The sequence below is a fragment of the Artibeus jamaicensis genome, unplaced genomic scaffold, assembly GCF_021234435.1.
Source record: "Artibeus jamaicensis isolate MK-2021 breed Jamaican fruit bat unplaced genomic scaffold, CSHL_Jam_final contig_2259, whole genome shotgun sequence".
Classification (NCBI taxonomy): Eukaryota; Metazoa; Chordata; class Mammalia; order Chiroptera; family Phyllostomidae; genus Artibeus; species Artibeus jamaicensis.
In genome coordinates this window covers 5,824,481-5,845,233 of record NW_026521468.1, presented here as the reverse complement: position 1 = coordinate 5,845,233, position 20,753 = coordinate 5,824,481, and the positions used below count along the sequence as shown (strand labels likewise).

At 55.6% G+C, this 20,753-nt stretch overlaps 1 protein-coding gene across 3 annotated transcripts in view; it reads left to right on the top strand.

Annotated features, from left to right (window-relative positions):
* Window positions 1–20,753, top strand: part of RNF157 (ring finger protein 157) — a 58,251-nt gene that overhangs the window by 31,838 nt on the left and 5,660 nt on the right. For 2 of the 3 annotated variants that reach the window (XM_037157784.2, XM_037157785.2), the window contains exons 3-18: window positions 4,849–4,937; window positions 6,569–6,715; window positions 7,189–7,306; window positions 7,767–7,833; window positions 8,120–8,163; window positions 8,506–8,553; window positions 9,635–9,706; window positions 10,201–10,360; window positions 10,467–10,579; window positions 12,628–12,866; window positions 13,466–13,574; window positions 14,930–15,041; window positions 15,438–15,637; window positions 15,812–15,874; window positions 16,923–16,971; window positions 18,692–18,802. In XM_037157784.2, coding sequence (XP_037013679.2) covers window positions 4,849–4,937; window positions 6,569–6,715; window positions 7,189–7,306; window positions 7,767–7,833; window positions 8,120–8,163; window positions 8,506–8,553; window positions 9,635–9,706; window positions 10,201–10,360; window positions 10,467–10,579; window positions 12,628–12,866; window positions 13,466–13,574; window positions 14,930–15,041; window positions 15,438–15,637; window positions 15,812–15,874; window positions 16,923–16,971; window positions 18,692–18,802 — 1,741 coding nt within the window. Of the gene's footprint in view, window positions 1–4,848; window positions 4,938–6,568; window positions 6,716–7,188; window positions 7,307–7,766; window positions 7,834–8,119; window positions 8,164–8,505; window positions 8,554–9,634; window positions 9,707–10,200; window positions 10,361–10,466; window positions 10,580–12,627; window positions 12,867–13,465; window positions 13,575–14,929; window positions 15,042–15,437; window positions 15,638–15,811; window positions 15,875–16,922; window positions 16,972–18,691; window positions 18,803–20,753 lie in introns of those variants that run through there. The other variant, XM_037157786.2, reaches the window with a different exon arrangement.

Sequence of the window (20,753 nt, the reverse complement as noted above, 5' to 3'; positions counted from 1 at the left end):
ATCCGTGAAAGAAAGGGCGTACGCAGTGCTGCAAATGAGTTTTCATGTGACCCAGATCTCGTTCCCCCCAGGAACCATCACTTGGTTCTTTGGCACAAATATTACCCATCTGCGAATATATAAAATGAGTGCCTTTCTATTTTAATTATAAATTGTCTAAAATAATTTTCTTTCTCTTTGGAAGCAGATTCTTGGCATTCGGGGCTTTCTATTTTCCAAGTAAAAACTGGATTGGTGCATATTGATTTGTTTTCTTTTAACCAGCCCCCCCGCCGCCCCATTAAACTGAGGTTCCTCCCAAGAAATGTCTATGCGTCATCGTTTCTAATGGTGAACCCTGGAAACGGCCACATGTTCATCAAAGGACAGTCTGGGGCCCACCAGGGCTCCTGGACATGCGGTTGCTTCAGGGACAGGACAGGAGAAACCCGAGGCGAACCTGGAACTCCCGACCTGTGTGGTGCCCAACAGCAAGGGGGCGCTCAGAGAGTTCTGGGGCAGGTCACAGGGCACAAGGGCCCCTTGAAGGGGCCCCGAGGGGCCAGATTGGGGGTGCCAGCAGCACACGATCTGGCCTGAAACAAATATTAGATGTTAGAAAATTATATACTTTTCAAAAAACTTTTTTTAAAGGATTTCTTTTTTTAAAGATATTTATTTTTAGAGAGAGAGGAAGAGAAGGGGAAAGAGAGGAAGAGAAACATCAATGTGTGGTTGCCTCTCATGTGTCCCCTACTGGGGACCTGCCCCACAACCCAGGCATGTGCCCTGACTGGGAATCGAACAGGCAACCCTTTGGTTCTCTGGCCAGTGCTCAATCCATGGAGCCACACCAGCCAGGCAAAAAAACTTTTCGATGAATTTTTTTTTTAGTGTATTATAGTCCTTTTTATAGACTTATGGGAATTGCCCCATAAGATACCCTGCTGTCTTGTGTGCATTGTGACCATATTTTCTACAATGAAAATGGGAGTGCATTTGTATGGGTAGTTTCACAAAATAATTGCAATTAGAATGGCTTAAAAATATCCAGGATGGGGGAGGTTATGGGGTGGAGGGATTGAGCAGAAAGGAATAAGGACTCATGGACATGGACAACAGTGTGGTGACTGCTGGGGGCAGAGAGTTATACGGGGACTGAATAGTAGTGGGGAAATATTATAAAGATTAAATTAAAAATATCTAGGATGTATGGGTAATAATGTATATACGTGTGTGTAAGTCACACACACGGTGGCAGTTCCACATTTGGTCACCAGGTGGCGCTTTGCCTATGTGAGGCCCACCCGACGGGAAACTGATGAAGGGGGTGGCGGTAGTGGGGGGCAGTAAAAGGCCAGAGAGAAATCCGCTCAGTATCACGCAGAGCCTCCACCGGCAAGCGCCCCCCCACCCCGGGGCCCCTAGAAGGAGTTTATCTGGCTGAACCTGTACCGTCCTCCCATCCTGGGCTGGAGGTGTTCGGAATTTGAGTCACTCTGAGGTTTGGCTTTGTTCAGGATGGATGCTGCAGGCCTGTCCCCAGAGGGTGCTGTGCTGCGTGCAGGGGACCGGGTGGAAGCCACCGGAGCTCTGCCCCCTGCAGACAGAACTGGGGGAGGCGTTCCTGGCCCTGCACTGAACCGCAGGCGGTGCACTGCACAGCCAGAGTGTGGACTGAATGGGCAAATGTCTGGTCCTTCAAAAACAACTTGCAAGAGACTCCTCTGTGTCTTATCAGTGACACGTGTTCACGCATCTTAGGCGGAAGGGGGATGGCGACCGCCCCTGCCCTGGCTGCCGGTGGCAGTCTCTGACACTGTTGGCTCTGGAATGTTCTGCGGGAGCTGCTAGGGCTTAGAGACCGGGGTTCTGTCTGCGGTGTTCTGGGAAGGCTTTTCTCTGAGACCTGGGCTCTCCTGTTAACGTTCTCGGGGGTGTGGCACTCAGTGGCACTCGGTGCCTCTACCACCTGAGCAGAGGGTGTCACCCAAAGGGTCCGGGCCTTTTGCAGAGACCCTCAGCTGTCCGTCTCAAGTTTCTAGACCACCCTGGGCTCTGAACCACCTGTAGAGGGACTGAGGTAGAGGGGGCATGGCTTCTGGATTGAAACCCTGGTCTGGCTGCTCGTGAGCCCCGGGACCCTCGGCCACAACAGGAGCCTTCTGAGTCTCTGCCTCTTTACAGGCAGAATGGGGGTGTTAACGCTGACCACCTTCGTCTGTTTGGTGAACCAGCATGTCTTTGAGTTTCTCCCACATGCCCCTCGGTCCTCTGGGAGCCCACCGCCCGGCAGCCCCAGTAGACTCGTGTGTCCGTGTGGGGGACAGTAAATAAGGGTGGATCTGGACTAGGGATGGGAGGTGGCCAGGGGGGCATGATGCGACTTAATGCCGCCGGACGGTGTGCCTCCGATGGGAAGGTGACAAACTATGCTACGTGTATTTTACCCTGATTTCATTAAGTCAAAAAAGAGATCTAAGGATGCCCGGCATGTAGGAGGTACTCAGTAGACATCTCACCGCCTTAGGGAGCGAGCCAGGTTGTTCCTCCCGGGTGTCAGCGCCCCGCACCTGCCTGCCCCACGCCGGGCGGGGGTGAGGGGGACTGCCAAGCCCTGGGGCACGTCCTGGCTTCTCCCCTTGGCTCAGTACGGGCATGTGGGATGTCTTCCCATTTCCCAGACGCCATTCTGGAGTGAATGAACTCAATGGCTCTGAAGGGCACCTCAAAGAAGCTTCTAGAATTCCATTTCACTTTTCACAGTGAAAGCAGGCGGTCTGCTCCAGGCCTTCTGAACCAAACCTTGTGGGCTGAGCCTTTACGACCGAGGATTAAGGCTCAGGTGACATTCTAACTGGAAGGCTGAGAACACAGGTTATTGTGTCCACTCCACCTGACCCCCGCCCTCCTGACTGTTTTTCTTTTTTTGGAGAGTGTGGAGCACCCTTTTTTTCTTTTTTCTTTTCTTTCATTCAGGAGGAGTTATGGCTCACTTCCAAGTACTTGTGGAAATGTATATGATTAACTTTGCTACTCCAGAAAAAAAAAAGATTTTAATCCCAAAGTCATTTATTTTGGCTTTAGAATAGACTAGCATTTGTGTCGGATTTTCCTGCCTCATTACTTTTTGCTTAAGCTTATTTTTAAATTGTTTTAAATTCCTTCAGTGCGCCTGCCGGGGGGGGGGGTGGAAAGTCGACCACAGATGGGTCTGACCAAGGATTTCGGCCCTCCTGGGTCAGAGCCGCCCGATACGCCGTTGGTGGGAGAGAAAATTGGAATCAGCTTTCTGGAGAACAGTTTGGCGAAAATATTTTCAAAAGTCTCAAAAATATGCTTACTCTTTGATCCAGTCATTCCACATCTAGGAATTTGCCCTAAGGAAGTAATCACACAACATGCAGAAATGTAGGAACCAGGCACCCGCCACAACATTTATAGCAGCGTAAAAAATAAAATAAAAAACTAAAACCAATGTACGTTAAACACCGAAGAATGTGGAACGGATAAAGTCACATATGTTCCTATTGCTAGTGTGTGTGGTCGTGTTGTCAAATTACAGACTTTAAAAATGTTCACCATGCGTGTTTCTAAGAGGAAAGAGGCTATGAAACAGTGCACACAGTTCGAACCAGCATGTAGGGGAGAGGGGGATGGGGGGCAGCAGGGGGGCCGCAGGGGGGTGGAGGCACAGCTCTGGGAGGAGACCTTCCCCAGTGTCACCTGTGGTGTCTGTCACCGAGTGGTGACGTGAAGGCCCATTTTGTACTTTGTTGTGTTTTTCAAGTTTTCTTCTTGAATGTGTATTACTCTATAATTAGAAAAACCGTCCTGTATGTTAGAAGAATACATGTTTAATGGACCAGTGAAAAAAATAAAATGTTGCTATTCGATACCCACAAAGTGGGTCATTCGGACGCGCATCTGCCCATTCAGGTTGAATGTGTTTTCCTCGGGGCTGCGTCCATACCCGTGAACTATCAGCGGTTGTGCTGAGGCCCTGAAATAGGTTGTGTTTTCCTGGCGAAAGAACCACGTTCAGCAGAAGCTGCGGCAGGCACATTGGGGTGAAATGTGGGTGCCCGAACCCCTGCATCCAGTGCCAGGAGGTAGACAGACTCCTGAAGGAGCCCACAGACTAGTAGGCTTTCCCTGAATTGTAGACAAAAATTGTTTATTGACCCCCCAAACCGCAGAACGATACTGGGAACGTTTTAAATCATTCTTAATCTTCTGAAGGCCGTTCCCGGCTACATTTGGTACCGGCTCTCCTTTCTCATGTCCTCGTGCTCAGCGACTCAGAGCCCCAAGAGTGAAAGCGTAAGGTACGCGCTGGACAGCCCCAAACCTCTGATGGCCCCAGAAGGGCCCCGGGCTTGCGTTTGAAAGGTCTCTGCTGCCCATGGTCAGCCGTGGGACCGTGGACTCCTCTCTGACCGCCAGCCCGGCTATTTTGTTCACACCCCCCATATTCCTAAGACGCCATGTGGCTTCACTGAAGGGCAAACCTTGCTCTGGTTCCTCATCGTCCAAGGTCAGAAGGAAAAGCCTTTCGGGATTAACTCGGCCACGGTGTGTCGTTGGTGTTTGGAACTGCAGTGGGCGTTTTTACTAGTTATCCAGGTTCTAAATACTGACTCGGATAAGCTGCACAGAATGGGGGGAAGCAGAGAAATCTTGCTCCTGGCCATGACCTTGAGCAGGCTCACTTGACAGGTCAACCGTCATTGTCCTCCCATAGTTGGGAGACCAGCTCCTGCCCTCCTGCTTCGAAAGGCTGTTGTTTGTCACCTGCGAAGCCCTGTCCGGTGAGGGACAGTCGCCGGTCTCTGCAAACACACGGCCTTCTCCGCTTTGTCTCTGCAGTTTCCGTACGCCGCCCCCCCGCCCCAGGAGCCAGTGAAGACTCTGAGAAGCCTGATCAACATTCGGAAGGACACACTGAGGCTCGTCAAGTAAGTCTCCGGTGCTCGGGCCAGGCACCAGGGAGGGTGCCATCCTGCGGGCAGGGGCAGCCACGCCCCGTAGAGACCCCCAGAGCAGCTGTGCCCGGCCCTGAGCCTGGCCCACGCCCACTGAGATCGGGGCTGTCTGCATCCGGGCCGGTCAGACTGCGTGCCACAGTCTGCGCTCATGGGGAATGCTCCTTTCCTGGAAGAGTCACTATGGCTCTACTTCATGCATTTAAAAAACAAACAAAAAAAGAATAATGGAGGGAAAACTGAACCTTGCAGATACCTCAACAAGCCTGTGGAAAGATGGGATATTGGCAGTTGGATTCTGAAATCCTCATTTATTGCTCATGTTTACCATTTACATTTACTCTTCATCTCTCTGCCCTTCCGCTGAAGAACGTGGAGTGCCCGGGGTTGGTCGCCTCATCTCCATCATCAGCACTGTCCCCAATTCACTGTCCCTGCACCGGCCCTGAGACCCTGTTAGTTTCAAACCCATGCCCCCCTCTGCTGGGCTCGTCAGCACCTGGGGCAGATGGGCTTGGTCAGGACAAACCGGGAGTCCCGGCTCCCTCTGACAGGACCGGGGAGGTAACTTAGACCGTCCCATGCTCATTCAGACAGCCATGTTGGCGCGGGGAAGTTGATTTCTCCCTGATAATTGTGCTTTAACCTCACACCTTACTTGAGATACAGCACACACACCATACAACTCGCCCTTCTACAGCCAGCGACCCGGCGGTTTTTAGTACGGTCACAGATGGGCGCCATGTCACTGCATCTGACTCTGAGACATTTTCACTGACCCCCCAGGCACCCGATACTTATTAACAGTCACTTCCCATGTCCCCCAAAATCTCTCTTCTAGGCCTAAGCAACCGCTAATCTATTTTATGCCTCCCTCTCTTCATTTTTATACTTTATTTGCCCCTGAAGTTTTAATTGCTTCCCTAAGTACTCTCCCAGCCCTGGGGTCAGCTCTGGGGCCATGGGGCCAAGGAGTCACCACATGAAGAAGAATGTGTGCAGGGAAACGCAGTAGCCAGTGACGCCTCTGCGGCTGAGCCGTGAAGGATGCTGATGTGGGCATTGTACTTGGACACTAAGGGACCGAACTGACAAAGTCCGGCCATCACTGCACTGGTGGATGGGGTCCCTCTATGGGCCACAGCAAGTGGGGAGGGAAAGACACCCTCGTTCCCACGGTAGGGAGTTGATCGATGATGCCCGGAGCCGAAAACACAAGGAGAAACCGGCATGCTATTTAGAAACGTGTGGGTATGTGGCCAGGAATGAGCACGTGGAAGGGTTTCCTCCGACAAGGCGGAAAGGGCAAGGAGTGGGGCCCCAGGGAAACTATTTAAACAATGCGACTGGTAATGGCGATTACAATGAAAACTAAAAAGGAAGCCGGGCAGGTGCGCGAGGCCGTCAGCGGCAGCGCCGTGAAGTATCAGAAAGCCCCCAGCACCCACGGCAGCGGCGCGAAGCCCTCCGCGGGCATCTCCAGGGCAGGGGCAGGCCAGAGGTTGGGCTCATGGAGAGAAGCCCGCAGTATAAGTTTTTTAAAAAAGACGTATTTTAAAATGCTGATTTGCTACCCGCCGAACGCCACCTCCCTGGTGTCCTAGGTGTGCGGAGGAAGTGAAGACCCCTGGGGAGGAGGCCGGCAAAGCTAAAGTCCACTACAACGTGGAGTTCACCTTCGACACCGATGCCCGCGTGGCCATCACCATCTACTACCAGGCTACCGAGGAGTTCCAGAACGGCATTGCCAGGTGAGGGCGAAAGGCCCGGCGAGCCCCTCCCCCCCAGCCAGGCTGGGGCCTGTGCTGTGTCCTCAGTTGTGCAGGGAAACGTTCTGTTCCTGAAACCAGGTGAGACCCAGCTCTCGAGTTTGAGATTTCCTCTGCCGAGCCCCACTCTGCACCTTTTCCCTTTCGACTGCGCCACGTGGGTGCGGTGGCGGGTGGCCCCACAGCTCTTCGGGACATTGAGAAGCTGCGAAGACCCCGCTCAGCTGCCCCTCCGTGGCCGGGCAGGTTGCATAGATGAGTTGAGTAGCACAACCAAGCCAAAGCGAGGCAAACAGGAGACAGTCTGGTCTAACAGACTGTTAGACAGAAGGCCGTCTGGTCTAGCCGACTCCATGCCCAGGGCCGCGGACCGTTGAAAACAGGCACCAGCGGGAAAACGGGGGTCCGCCGGGGCTGCGCGCTGACTTGGCTTTGCCTCCTGTGTTGGCCGACAGCTACGTCCCCAAGGACAACAGCCTGCAGTCGGAGACGGTGCACTTCAAGCGGGGGGTGTGCCAGCAGTTCTGCCTGCCCTCCCACACCGTGGACCTGTCCGAGTGGGCTGAAGAGGAGGTGAGCGGCCGCCGCTGGAGGGGGCGGGCTGCTGGGGGAGGCGAGGGGCAGCTTGCGCACCGGGCGGGCCCGGGAGCTGGTTAGGACCACTGCCCGCAGCACATGGACTGCCCAGGTGCTGGAAGGTCGTGCTGACCTTCAGCCTTGTAATGCCTTCACACTTAAAAGGATACACCTAACCTTGTAATTTTTCTATCCGAACTGGCCCCTTAGCCCCTTGGCCCCTTGGCCCCTTAGCCCCTTAGGGTGTGTCAAGAAATCCACACTCAGAGCACCTGGGGGTTCCAGGGCCGTCGTGCATGACATTTTAAAAAGAAACAGGGGCCTTCCGTCCGAGGCACTCGGGCAGCTACAAGGTGGACGGAGGAGGAGCGGAGATGAGGTTCCTTTCTGATGGGCTCCTGTGCCATTTCAACACAGAAGTCCCTCTTCATTCTCACATTCTGTTCTTTCTGTTCAGCTTGGCTTCGATCTGGACCGGGAGGTCTACCCTCTGGTGGTCCACGCGGTGGTGGACGAAGGAGACGGTACGGGTGCCCTCTGTATTCCTTTGCTGACACCCTGCCCTTCTGTGGCACAAGGCCAAGGGCAGCGTGCTCTCCTCCGTGGGGGTCACTCGGGCAGAGTCCACACAGCCCTGCCCCGCACTCCAGTCCCCAAGGCCCTGGGCTGACAGGAATGCCTCTGCGTTCCATAACGTGCCCCTGTCGCAACAGCTCCGGACATTTGCAGGTGGCAGGAACCCGGGGAAGTCGGTGGGTGTCCGTGTGTGTTTGGTTTTCTTCTTTATCTGTGTGCCTTTCTTTCTTTCAGAGTACTTCGGCCATTGCCACGTGCTGCTGGGCACTTTTGAAAAGGTACGTGAGTGGCTCTGCGGGCTTCATTTTGGCATGTTTGGCCCCTTCGTGGGAGGACGAGGGTCATCCTTGTTGCCGGCTGCCTGAGCTCAGCCTATGGGGGCTCAGGAGGCTGGGAGGCTACGCTAGAGTTGAGTCCCGGCTCTGCCATTCAGTTGCACATGACCTTCAACTCGGTGGGCCTCATTTCCTCTTCCTCGAAGGGAAGGGTTTGACCAGACCAGGGGTCTGTAATTCCACACAGCGAGTGTCCCAGAACACACACAGCTGGGAGAAGTGACGGTGAACAGCTGGGGTGCTCTGGCCTCCCGCCTTGTCACAACTGTCACATTCTCATTCCAGCACACAGATGGGACCTTCTGCGTCAAGCCCCTCAAACAGAAACAAGTAGTAAGTATTGGAAGGCCGGGGACTGTTGACATTTCCTTCCTTCCTCCCTCCCTCTGTCCCTCCCTCCTTCCTTACTTCCCTCTCTCTCTCTTACTCTTGCTAAGCACGCTTCTTCCCCTCCCATCTACCCCCTTTTTAAGTCAAAGAGCAACAAAAGGATATGCTTTTATATGTCAGAAACTGCTTTGGTGACCTGAAAGGAACACTGATTTTTTGGTGCCTTTCTTGTCCCAGAGTTGTTGGTGTTGAGTCAGCCTTTATCTGAGCGAAGGCCTCTCGAAGTGAAAGGACAAGGTTTGTCTCCTGGCATTAGGTTTGGGGAGAGCTCCTTTTATCTGAAATGCCAGCCCTGACACATTTCAAGCTAAAGGGTAAAGTGCCGGTGTCCGATCCAGGGCCAGTTGGAGCCCTTGGCTTCATTAATCTGACCAGCGCGTTTCTAAAAGTCAGAGTTTGCTGGCCGTCCGCCCCTCCAGAGTAAGCAGCAAGTCACGTGTGTGTCTGCTAGGTGCCCTGCCCAGCTGCTGCCACACTGCCCGCTGCTGCTGTGGATGGAGGAGAGTCATGGAGGGTGAGGCAGGGGCGGTGGGTGCCCGGGACATTGGCAGGCCCCTCCCGTGGGCAATGGGCATCTGAAATCCTGCATTATTCAGTTTTGGAGGTTAAGTGCTATCCCCTCTTAACAAGGTCACTAGTCGTCAATACTACCTTCGTCTACATCAGTTGCTAGTGTCCTTTGAAGTACAGCCAGTGAGTTAAAACCGGTGTTAACAGAGGCAGCGCAGGAAACAGAGCCCGAGACCAGGGTGCTGCCTGGAAAGGCCAGCACCCGTGGGAGGCCCAGCTCCCCAGGGTGCCGGGAGAGAGTGGATGACGGCCAGGCTGGCCCAAGAAAAATGGTTGCTCTGTCTCTGTGGCTAGATGGCATTAGTAACAGACTTTGTCATCCTGGAGAGCGGGTCACAAAATCAGCGACAGGATGGTGGGGGGGAAGAAGCCAGGCAGAGGAGGGGAGTGGCCTCCAGTAAGGAAACAAGGGAGTCAGCCTGCCCTTGAACTTCTTTCTGTATTTGCTCTTCAGGTGGATGGGGTCAGCTACCTCCTTCAGGAGATCTATGGAATTGAGAACAAGTACAACACGCAAGAGTCCAAGGCAAGTGCTGCCCAAGATTCTGAATGTGTTCTTCCCAGGAGGCAGAGTGAGGAAGAGCCCGAGGAAGCCGTGGTCGGGGAAGTCGGGAGCCCAACTCTGGGCTCAGCTCGGCCCTCCCAGGATGTTTTCCTGCTCCGCATTCCAGATGACTATACCTTTATCACTGTGGAAATGCAAAGCCGGTGCCCCCATTTGCTGGCAGGGCTTTCCGGATGCTGATCAGTAAACCCCTCTGCTTCCTGAGTGGTCTCCTCGGCCTCTCGGCTCAGATGGCCAGAGGGAGCCAGACCTGAGTCTCATAGGATGAGCTCGAGAGAACAGTTCCCAGAATTAGTGAACCCGAGTCTGTGAATGCACCCGGTAAACTGGGAAGTCCATTGTGCATGAATGCGCAATGCCGCTCTGGTGGCCCCCCCCCAGCCCTTCAGACAGTCCGCCTTGTGTAGAAAGTGTGTGTGTTCCCTCACTGGCCCAACTCCCGTCTCCCCGGCCAGGTGGCGGAGGACGAAGTGAGCGATAACAGTGCCGAGTGTGTGGTGTGTCTCTCTGACGTCCGGGACACCTTGATCCTGCCCTGCCGCCACCTCTGCCTGTGCAACACCTGTGCAGACACCCTGCGTTACCAGGCCAACAACTGCCCCATCTGCCGACTGCGTAAGCCCCCGCGGGTCGGCGCGATGGGGGCTCTGGGCGGGGGGATCACGGTTTCTGTCTGACTCCCGCCCCCAGCTGTCCTGATGGCCCTTCTCCTGCCGCACAGCCTTCCGGGCTCTGCTTCAGATCCGAGCCATGAGGAAAAAACTGGGCCCCTTGTCCCCAACCAGCTTTAACCCCATCATCTCCTCGCAGACATCCGACTCGGAAGAGCACTCGGTGAGTTTGGCTCAGAACCCCGGCCCCTGCCAAGCCAGCGCTGCCTCCCTCGCGCCTCTTCTCACCTTTGGCCCCTCTTGATCTGACTTTGCAGCAAGTAATTAAACTTGGCAGCGGGAGGGGTCAGTAAGCTGGCTGAGCCCAGGTTTCGCTGAAACTGACCTGTGCCGCCAGGGAAAGTGTCCACTGCCCGCCAAACCCACTTCCCTGCTTGGGAACCTGGTATCCAGTTGGCACTGAGCATGCGCTGAGCCCTCCTGCCTTCCCTCAATGGGGCCCCCGCTGTGGGATGTCCCGTGAAGAGACAGTGGGGGGCGCTGTTTCAGACTGGAATACTGTTTACTGTCCCTGTCGGAATCCTGGGAGTGTTGTGTGTGGGGAGGGTGGGGACCGCTTTTCTTTATCCCAGTTCATGGCTTCAGGGGCTGGGAACCGACCAGGTGAAACCCTTCTCCTGGCCCCGGAGTGAGGGCAGGATAGCCGAGTGAAGGCTCGGGGCCGCGTGGGTACAGCCTGGCAGATACCAACTTGCTTTACGTTACACACCAGTGGAAGAGATTTGTCGTCCAGCAAGTGATATCGGCGTAGTTCGTTAGCTATTGGGAGGAAAAAAACGTTTAGCGTCTTTGCTCCTTACAACATAACCAATTCCACGTGGAGTAACAAGGGAACTATATTATAAACAAAGCAACCAAGCAAAACATTAAAAACCTGGAATAAATTATCAGTGACTCTTTGGAGGACTTTGGGTGGGAGAGGCTCTCTAATCTTAAAAGAAAAAAAAAGACTGCAGATTTTTACTACATACAAAGTTTAAAGCTTCAGAGATGTAAAAGATGACCAAAGTTAAAAGACAAACAACCAACCATTTAAAGAAAAAAAAGGTATTCAGGACATTTCCATCAGAGGAAAGGCTCAGAGCTTCGCTGCAGTTTGCGTGAATTGATTCATATGAATATGGATAGTAGATAAAGGCTCAAAGAATACAAAAAAATTCTCAGAAAAAAACATAGCAGGTTAACACTCGCTTTTTTTTTAAGTCGATGCCATTAAAAATCAGCAGTATGCAATTTAAGATGAGATACCACTTTTTACCTTTCAAATTTGAAAGCCTTTTTAAGGTTTTCCGTTCTGCTCTTGGGAGTGTAACTAGAAAGATCATTGGAAAAAAACAAAACAGCTGTCTATACCAAGAGCCTTATACACATTTATACCCAGTACTATTAAGGCCCATTAATTTAATGCCAAGAAAATAATCTGAAAAAAAAAAGATTTATGCAAAAGGACTCCCCTCAGAATGTTCAGTCAGAAATGTCACACGCAACTGAATCCCAGCACCGGTGGGACCGTTAGGGACTCTTGGTGTCTTTGGAAAGGGGATGTGTGCGAGGGAAAATGTTTCTGTTTGGGGAGACAGGCAGGTTGTAAAACTGTTACTGATAGATGGGCTCTAACTGCGTGAACAGGAGAGAGAAAACCAGGGAAAATACGCAGGATGCAAGTAAGATTAGTCTTTTGGATGATTTAATTATTTTTTTAAAGATTTTATTTATTTATATTTAGAAAGGAAGGAAAGGAGAGGAGAGAAGTATCAATGTATGGTTGCTTCTGGTGCATTCCCTGATGGGAACTGGCCTGCAACCCAGGCATGTGTCCTGACTGGGAATCGAACTATGATCCTTTGGTTCGCAGACTTGCACTCAATCCAATGAGCTACACTAGCCAGGGAGGTTGATTGTATTATTGATGGGTTTCCCCCTCCTTTCTACTTTTATGTAGTTTCCCAATTTCTTGTAACAAACGTTTCTTGTATATTTCTATTATGATAAAAAAAAACTTTCAGAAGAAGTTTGTGTATAAGCAGAAGCTAGGAATGTGGGGTCCTTTGGCATGTTAGCTTTCTCTGGCCGCTAGTACAGAAGCTTTTTTGACGGATCCCTAGACAAGATGTAAAAAAAAAAAAGACATTTTTCCAGTGCAGAGTAAGAAACACATTCCGTCAAACAAAGAACATTTCATTAACTTTTCCACCTGCCTGCTTCCCCCAGTCCTCAGAGAACATTCCACCAGGTTATGAAGTGGTGTCTCTTCTGGAGGCCCTCAACGGGCCCCTCACGCCCTCCCCAGCGATCCCTCCGCTCCACGTGCTTGGAGACGGCCACCTGTCAGGAATGCTGCCCGCCTACGGCAGCGAAAGCCACCTGCCCCCTATCCGGACGCTCTCCCCGCTTGACCGCCTGTCCGACTGCAGCAGCCAAGGGCTGAAGCTCAAAAGGAGTCTCTCCAAGTGAGTGGCCACCACCCAGCAGTGTCGGCCTGGGGTCCTCGGCGAGGGGCTTCTCGCCATCCCTCATCTCCTTGGCACTGGCCTCCCTGTCCTGGGGGCCCAGGGCAGGGGGGCCCTCTGGGCTGTTCCCAGAGCTTCCCATTTCACTGACCACCTGGGCCTCACCTGGGGGAAGCTGGTCCCGTCCCTCAGGAGAGGAAAATAAGATGCACACAGGCACTTGGGGGGATCCAGATGGACAAGTGTGTTACCCATTCTCTCTGTTGGGGGGGGATAGGGAGCACCCTTCAGTCTCAAGACTAAAGCAACCTTGTGATCTGTCTCTCTAGAGCATTAAGTCCAGCTAGGCACAGGTCATAATAAAGGAAGGCATTTTATAGATGAAAATATTAAGGCACTAAAACTGTCTGTGGTTTTTCCCAAGTTCAGACACAAGTTACGGAAGGAGCTGAAGAGAAAATGCAGGTGTTCTGCACCCCCACCCTAGGTCTTGGTCCCTGCCCGGGCTCCCGAGCCTCCCTGCTCCCTCAAGGGACCCCTCCTCTGGCGTAGTTCTTCAGTGGCTGTGGGCTCACTGCCGGCCCCTTGGGCTTTTGCAGGTCCGTCTCCCAGAATTCCTCCGTGCTGCGGGAAGAGGAGGATGAGCGTTCCTGCAGCGAATCGGACACGCACCTGTCTCAGAGGCCGTCGGCTCAGCAGCTTGAAGAGGTAACTGCATGCATGGCCCTCCCTGGCTTGGGGAAGGGAGGTTACCGATAGGGTAACCGAGAGGGGGGAAAAGGGGTGTAGAGCCAAGAGGTGGGGTGGCTGTCTTTAAGAAGTGGCCTGTGAGTGAGACCGAAGGCGGCACCAGAGCAAGCTCTGCAGACTCGGGGGCAGGGGGCTGGGGGCCCAGGGCCGACAAGTGGAAGGGCCTGGGAGGCTGTGTGGTGGAGGGCGGAGGGCAGGTGCTCCCCTCAAAGACTTCAGTTAACACAGGGTTACTGCAGCCAGTGCCAGCAGGCAGGGAGCTCGGGGCTGTGGAGCAAGCACAGGTGACAGAGGGTCCCGTCCTAAAGGACTCGAAGTCTAGCAGGGACAGGATGAGCACACAGCTGTTGCTCAGTGAAGTGTTTGTTGAATGAATGAATGAACTCTAAGAAACTAGTATGCCCAAAATTGGAACCAGACAGTGCGGTGGCAGAGGTCAAGTGGAGAAAACCAGGAAAAGGTGTGAGGGAGGACCAGCGCAGAGCCACGTCTCAACAATCTTAGAAATGAAGACAGAGGCGAGCCGGACCTTGGGGGTGGGAGGAGGGGAGTGCAGCCTCTGAGCAGGTAGGTCAGTGGTTCCCGGACAGCTTCCCGTCCTGAAGGCCCAGCTGTGGGCAGTATGGAGGCAGAGGCCGGTGGGTGGAGGTGGACAGTGGGAGACAGAGTGGCTGGCTGAGCCAGGAGATGCTCCAGGAGCCCAGGCGGGAGGCAAGGCGGGGTCTGAGGTCAAAGAGGAATGGGTTGTGTAGATAGAACCCAGAAGCCTGGGCACCTGCCCAGGTGGGGTGAGGTCGCCTGTCCGGGTGACTGATGCAGGGGCGGTGCCAGGGGCAGGTTGGGGGAAGGGCGGTGCTGTGTCGTACCCCCGCCCCCCCCCAGCTGGAACTGACCCGGCTTCCATGTGGAGGCACCCAGCCGCAGGGCCATCTCTGCCGCTTTGTATTCTTTTCCTTCAGAAGAAAAGCTGTTTATAATCCCAGGGAGACCTGGGGTGTTCCCATGTCACAGCTGCTGGGTGACCTGTGTCACCTGAGCTGCCGCCTTTGTGCGGCCCCAGCAGACGCTGTGCCTGGGCCAGCTGTGCCGACTGAAGGCGGCACCTCCCCCGGGAGACAGCCATGCCAGCCAAGCCTGGAGAGCAGTGGGGACGAAAAAGAAACCGCCTGCCTCTGCCTGTCACTGATGTGGTGCCAGTGGGGACCTCAGTGCCTCCCAGGGCCCCCTGTCCTCCTCCTCCCCGCTCCCCACGCCCCCTGCCCTTCCCCCGTCCTCCAGTGCATCTGACCCGCCGCCCTCCTTCCTCCCCTCAGGAGTGTGGTGTCACTCCAGACAGTGAGAACCTGACCCTGTCCTCATCAGGAGGCATCGACCAGTCATCTTGCACAGGGACACCTCTGTCTTCCACCATTTCCTCCCCAGAAGGTACATGAGGGAGCAGGGAGGGAACTCACATCCTCACTCAGCCCAGTTCCTTGAGACAGACCTGGGGGCGGCCAGCTAACACCTAAGCCAGGCCCCACATAGAGGGGAGGGGGCTCCTTCTCCTGGGATGGGGGTGGTCTTGCCCCAAGGGGGGAGTGGGGGCAAGCAGCTGTGTCACTCCCAGTCCTGCCACCCCTGGTCCCTGAGGTGGAGTTCTGAGCTCTCAATGAGAAGGAGCAGCACCGTGGAAAACCTTAAATCTAAAACCCTTTTAGGTGGGGGTGAGGCCGGGCCAGCGCGGCCCTGGCTGCGTGGTGCAGGGAGCAAGCGCGCTCCTCACTCGGCTCAGAACCCAGGCCTGACCCCCATCTCCCCCCCCACCTCCTGTCTCCAAAGACCCTGCCAGCAGCAGTCTGGCCCAGTCGGTCATGTCCATGGTGTCCTCCCAGAGCCGGCACTCCCAGATCAGCACCGACACGGTCTCCTCCATGTCTGGCTCCTACATCGCCCCTGGCACCGGCACCGGCACCGAGGACGAGGGCGAGGCTTTCCCTTCCCCGCTGGGCGACAGCAGGGCTCCCTCCGAGGAAGGAGAGGTAAGCAGGGGCGCGGGCCCCTGTGCGAGCAACCCCAGGTAGCTCACTGCAGTGTCTGCCCGGGAGGGGAGCCACGGGAACGAGGGGGAGCAGGGCCCGAGGCCCCCCCCTCAGACCCACCTCTGGCTGGTGGGCATCTGTGCCGTCACTCTCGTCACTCCTTCGCCTTCGCAGGTGCTGCCGGCGGCGTCTGCAGACAGCAACTTCGTTGGCCTCGCCGAAGAGCAGGACGCAGAGGTGACACCCCCGGGACGAAGCACTGGCTGGGGAGGCAAACAGGACCGGGCTGTCGCCGGTGGCATTTGGATGGGGGGGCCTGAGATGCAGGGGACGAGGGCAGCCGCACGCTCCGGCAATGGCACGTCCGGCCAGCAGGGGGCACTGGTCTCAGTTAACAGGCCTGGAGGGAGTTGGGCGAGGGGAACTCTTCCCCGCCAGACCCTGGGCTTCACTCGGGGTTCATCCTTCGTCACTTAGTGATTGTTTACACAGGACGGCTGTGTCGAGGGCGCTTCCTGGCACTGAGACCAGCAAAGGCCCGAGTGATGTGGTTCCTGCTTGCCCCCACCCTCTGTACCAATGCGGGGGGAGACAGGTCACAATTCAGCTGGCAAGTGCCTTGACCGAGGTGTGTGGAGGGTCATGACATGCCCAGCTCACCGGGAAAGTTCTAGAACTTTTTTTTTTCTCTAGAACTGTGTCTTGAGCCACACGTTTTCAAAGGAGTGTCTGGGTAGGGCTCGCAGCCCTCAGGGATTTTCGAAAGTTTTCAGACCCCCTGTCTGCGCTGTCTGAGAAAACAGGACGAGCGAAGCCACGACCCAGGCTGTTGCCGACATTCCCGGCAGGCCCACTTACCGCGCCCCCGACCCGGTCCCCCCAGCCGGCCGGGCCTGCCCCTCTGCCCAGCATCCCTGGAGTTAAACCGCTTCAGGAGGGTTCCTTCAGTCTTCACCCCACAAATACACAGTTGGGCCTTTCCATGTTTTAATTTTTATAACAATTTATTTGGGCCAAACAGAGGGTACCCCTGGAAGCAAGATCTCAACAGCCTGAGCAAAACGCTCCTGCAGTTGAGTTGTGCCCAGGGCACTGCACACCACGCTGTTCCAGGGCCCGCTGTGCTCTCGGCCTGCCCTCCGGAGCGTCTGCTCAGAGGGCCCACTGCAGTGCCCGCTGGACCTTCGACCGTGTGGGTAGTCGCGCCCCAGCCCCCATGGGGCTCTCGGGCCACTGTCCTCTCTCACCGGCTCAGGAGACTCACCGCCCCTTCCTTCCGTTGCAGGGGAATGACGTTATGGAGGAAGACGATGGATCCCCCACACAAGAAGATGGTAAAAGACCTGGTCTTTTGCTCCCTCTCGTTATATTCTTTCCTGGGTGCTCTTTCAAGGGTCCCACAGGGGGCACTGGCACAAGTGACTGGCACCCCTCCGTGGTGTGCCATTGGGCAAGGGTCATCTTCCTGACGGAGCAGCCAAGCCCGCAGGGTGCCCGAGGACGCCAGCAGCCTCCCAGCTTGTTCTGGGCTCTGAGCCAAGGCCACCCGGAGGAGGGTGCCGCGGGCAACGCCACAGCTCTCCGTTTACAGCAGACAGGCCCTGAAACTTCTCGGGCTGCTCCCGTGGCCTTCCTGCCCTTGGAGGCTGTTCAGCCCAGACCCCCAGAGCTGCTCTCCCAGCCCCCAAGTTGAGTGGCAGAGGAAGAGCTGCTCGGCTGCCGGTTTGGTTTTGCTTTAGCTTTAGCCAAGACAATGGCTGACGTTCCCTAACGGGGACCTTAGGGGCCAGCAGTGCAGGAAGGCACAGTAGGGACCAGTGTCCTGTGACTGTTTCAGTGATTTCCTCGTGCTAATCCAGGACTCAGTGAGCACTTCCGTGGGAAGAGTGTTGTTTCTAGTACGGCTGGAAAGGAAGGGGTGATCGCCAGAGCACGGGAGTAGGAAGGAGGGGGTGGGCTGGGAACGTCCCACCTGGGGATGGACTTTGGTGGGTTCCAGGAACCAGCGCCCCTCCCTCCGCTGCTCCGAGGCGCCTTCTGCAGAAAGGCACCTCCAGAGCAGACCGATGCCGGCTGGGGTGCGGATGTCATCCTAGTTGCTTCTGCTTCAGCGCTGGCCGTTGCTTGGGAGTTCAGGGGTGGGCATGCGGACCTGGCCACTCTCGCCCGGCCAAGTTGCCCTAAGGGAGGGCATGGCCGCCACGGCTGAGCCTCCGCCACTCCTTTGCACGCCAGCCCCAGATGGGGTTGGGCACCTCATTGACCAGAGTGATGTCCTCAGTGCTCCAGGCTCCCTCTGTGACTGTGCCCCCCATAGAGTGTTCGCTCCCGACAGGTGCAGGGCCACCGTGTCCCCACCCGACTTTCCATAGCCCGCACAGTGGGTTTATGGTCCTTCCCCTCCCGTTCACCAAGAGAAAAAAGAAGGAACTTTTAAAAAGTAACTCCTAAAAGTTTCCCCTTCCCCTCTCATATGTCTGTAGGGTTCAGGTCAGTCCCTTAAAATACACTCGACATAACAAATTTCGTAATTCTCCAAAGCAAATAAATCATGATTTTGTGAACGTGGTGACTCTGGCTTGATATGCAAAACTATGGGCCCTAAGACCTTCCATGGTGGTTCTGGTGTTTAGCATTTGCAGAGCCTTCTGGTGATAAGCACACCCCACAGCACCGGCAGACACAGGCAGGGGCAGGGTGGCTTCACCAGCGGGTCCCCCAGCTGGTCCCGCCTCTGGCAGAGCCCCCCATGGGTTCCGTGCCCCGGGGAGCCTGCGACCCAGCCAGCAGCCCTCCCCAGTGGTCTCACCTGCTGTGGATCGGCAGCTGGAAGGGGGCCAATGAGGGAAACAGAGCGGAGAGCTTGAGGACACGTACCTGCCCACCCAGTTTGATCCTATTATTGTCCACTCTTTACCCACTTAATTATTGTCTTTTTTTTTAAACACATGATTTTATTTTTTTTGTCTCCATCCTTAAGACTTTTATTTTAAGGACAGCAAAGCAGAGAAAAATCCAGCCAGCCCCTGTCTAACTGCATTAACTCCGTTACAGGCCAGAGGACATGCGCATTTCTAGGTATGGAGTGTGACAATAACAATGACTTTGACATCGCAAGCGTGAAAGCACTGGACAATAAGCTGTGCTCTGAGGTCTGCTTACCCGGTGAGTGGCAGTCTGCTGAACATGAACTTGGTGGGAGACGCTCCCCTGCTCGCTCCCCTGCTCTCACCCTGGGACACTCGTCTCCGCCCTGCAGCTCCTGCAGGAGCCCCGGGCTGTGCCGAGATGCGGGAAGCCCTTTGCCCAAAGGAACAGGCCTCAGCTCTGTGCCCTGGGCACGAGTGTTGGGACAGGAAGAAGGGAGCGCTCTTCCCGTCCTTTCCTTCCCACCAGGCCTGGCCGGCCCCCTCCATCGTGATCTTGGTGATCCCATGGCAGGTGGCCTGGTCTTGTCCTCATCGGCAGGAAGTTCGAGGCACACCCAGCTCCTCAGCGTGGAAAGGGCCTCCACAGCCCCTCCAGGGACCGTGTTTCGGAGTGTCAGGGAGGCGGCCGCCTGCGGGTTACCAGTTGCATTGTACTCGTTAGGCTCTGGAACCCAAAGAAGGGGTCAGGTCAGGGGTCGACGGTGACCGAGCTCCCTGGAGCCCTCACTTTAAATGTCATCGGGGCTGTCAGTGTGATTCCTTCCCATGACACTACAGAGCATCTGGGCTGACTTCCTACAAAAGAGGCACGTTGCTGACGCCATGTCGAGCACTGGCCGCCTTGAACCCACGTGCCCACCCCAGGCCCCTTGAGCCACCGCTCCAAAGCCTAGTCCTACTGCCCAAGTGGGTGCCCTCCCAGTCTTACGGCAGACATTGTCCTTCACACGTGCTTGTCACCTCCCCGGCACCCCCGAAATGCAGACCTGTGTGAGCCTCAGAGCAGCCCCGTCCCATCACGGGTCCAGTGCTTTACTCGTTCAGCGAAGTGGCAGCGGCGTTGGAGCCACGCAGCCTCCTGTGTTGCCATGCTCCATCCGCCGCGAAAGACGCGGGTCCTCGCCCGCCGGCCGCGCAGGCTGTGGCATGGCCGGGCCGGGCCTCCCGGAGACGCTTCTTCCAGCCGTTCAGAGGGCTAGCGGGTCACGCTCCGCTTGGCGCTGACCCGGTCAGGTCTGGACTGCTCTTCCTGCCTCCTGCTCCCCACCTCGCTGCTGTCTGTCTGTTCGTTTTCCACGTCTGTGTGCCAAGCGTAAATCTGTTTGTCTGGTTTGTTCATTTTTCAACTCATTTCCGTTACCTGGACTCTGTCCGAAAGTTCATGTTCGCTCCGTGCCCACACTGCCCGCCCCGGCTGCGCTGCGCCCACGCCCGCGCTTGCTGGGCCTGCGCGCCCAGGAGAGGCTCTCGCTTAGGGTCCCATTCCTAACTGTCAAGGGCCCGTGCTCTGTCCACTAAGACTTCTGAGAAAAAAGAATGTGTGAGGACACATTAATCCCCGTTCCAGAAGAACAGGGTGCTTCTGTGCAGGGATGAAGGGAGGAGCTGGTTTTCGGCCAAAGGGGAAGTCTCCACCCTCGCTCCGCCCTGCACCTGCGGCAGCCACACCTCTGTCTGCTCATTGGGCTTCAGGAGAGAATCAAGGTTCCTGCCTCCCCCCAGGGGCTCCCCACCACCCCCATTTCCTGGCAGAGGGAAACTGTGTTAGCCCACCATGCTGGTGGAAACTTGAGCTTATTCCTTGTGCTTCCTACTCTTCCTAACTCCCTCCAGCCAGCCCGCTTGTTGGTACATCCTCCACTCTGTGGGGATGCGGGAGGGGTCGTGAGACCTGGAAGGCACAAGGAACCCCTGGGGTTCCTCCTGCCGATCTTGGAAGGGAGCCAGCCAGCCTGAGATGAAGCTGGGTTCACAATATAGGCCAGACCTGAACCAAGCGCCTGTGACCACTGTCGGGAGAGGGGTGCGGGTGTAAGCACTTGAAGTGTCCCCTTGTCCCCTCACCGGAGGTCTCCAGGGCTCCCACAGAAGACGGCGAGCCTGTCTGCTCTCGAGGTAGAATGTTCTCTGGTTCTGCCGTCAGCATCATGCTGGTGGCAAAGTGCTGGGGACTCTCTGGAAGCGTC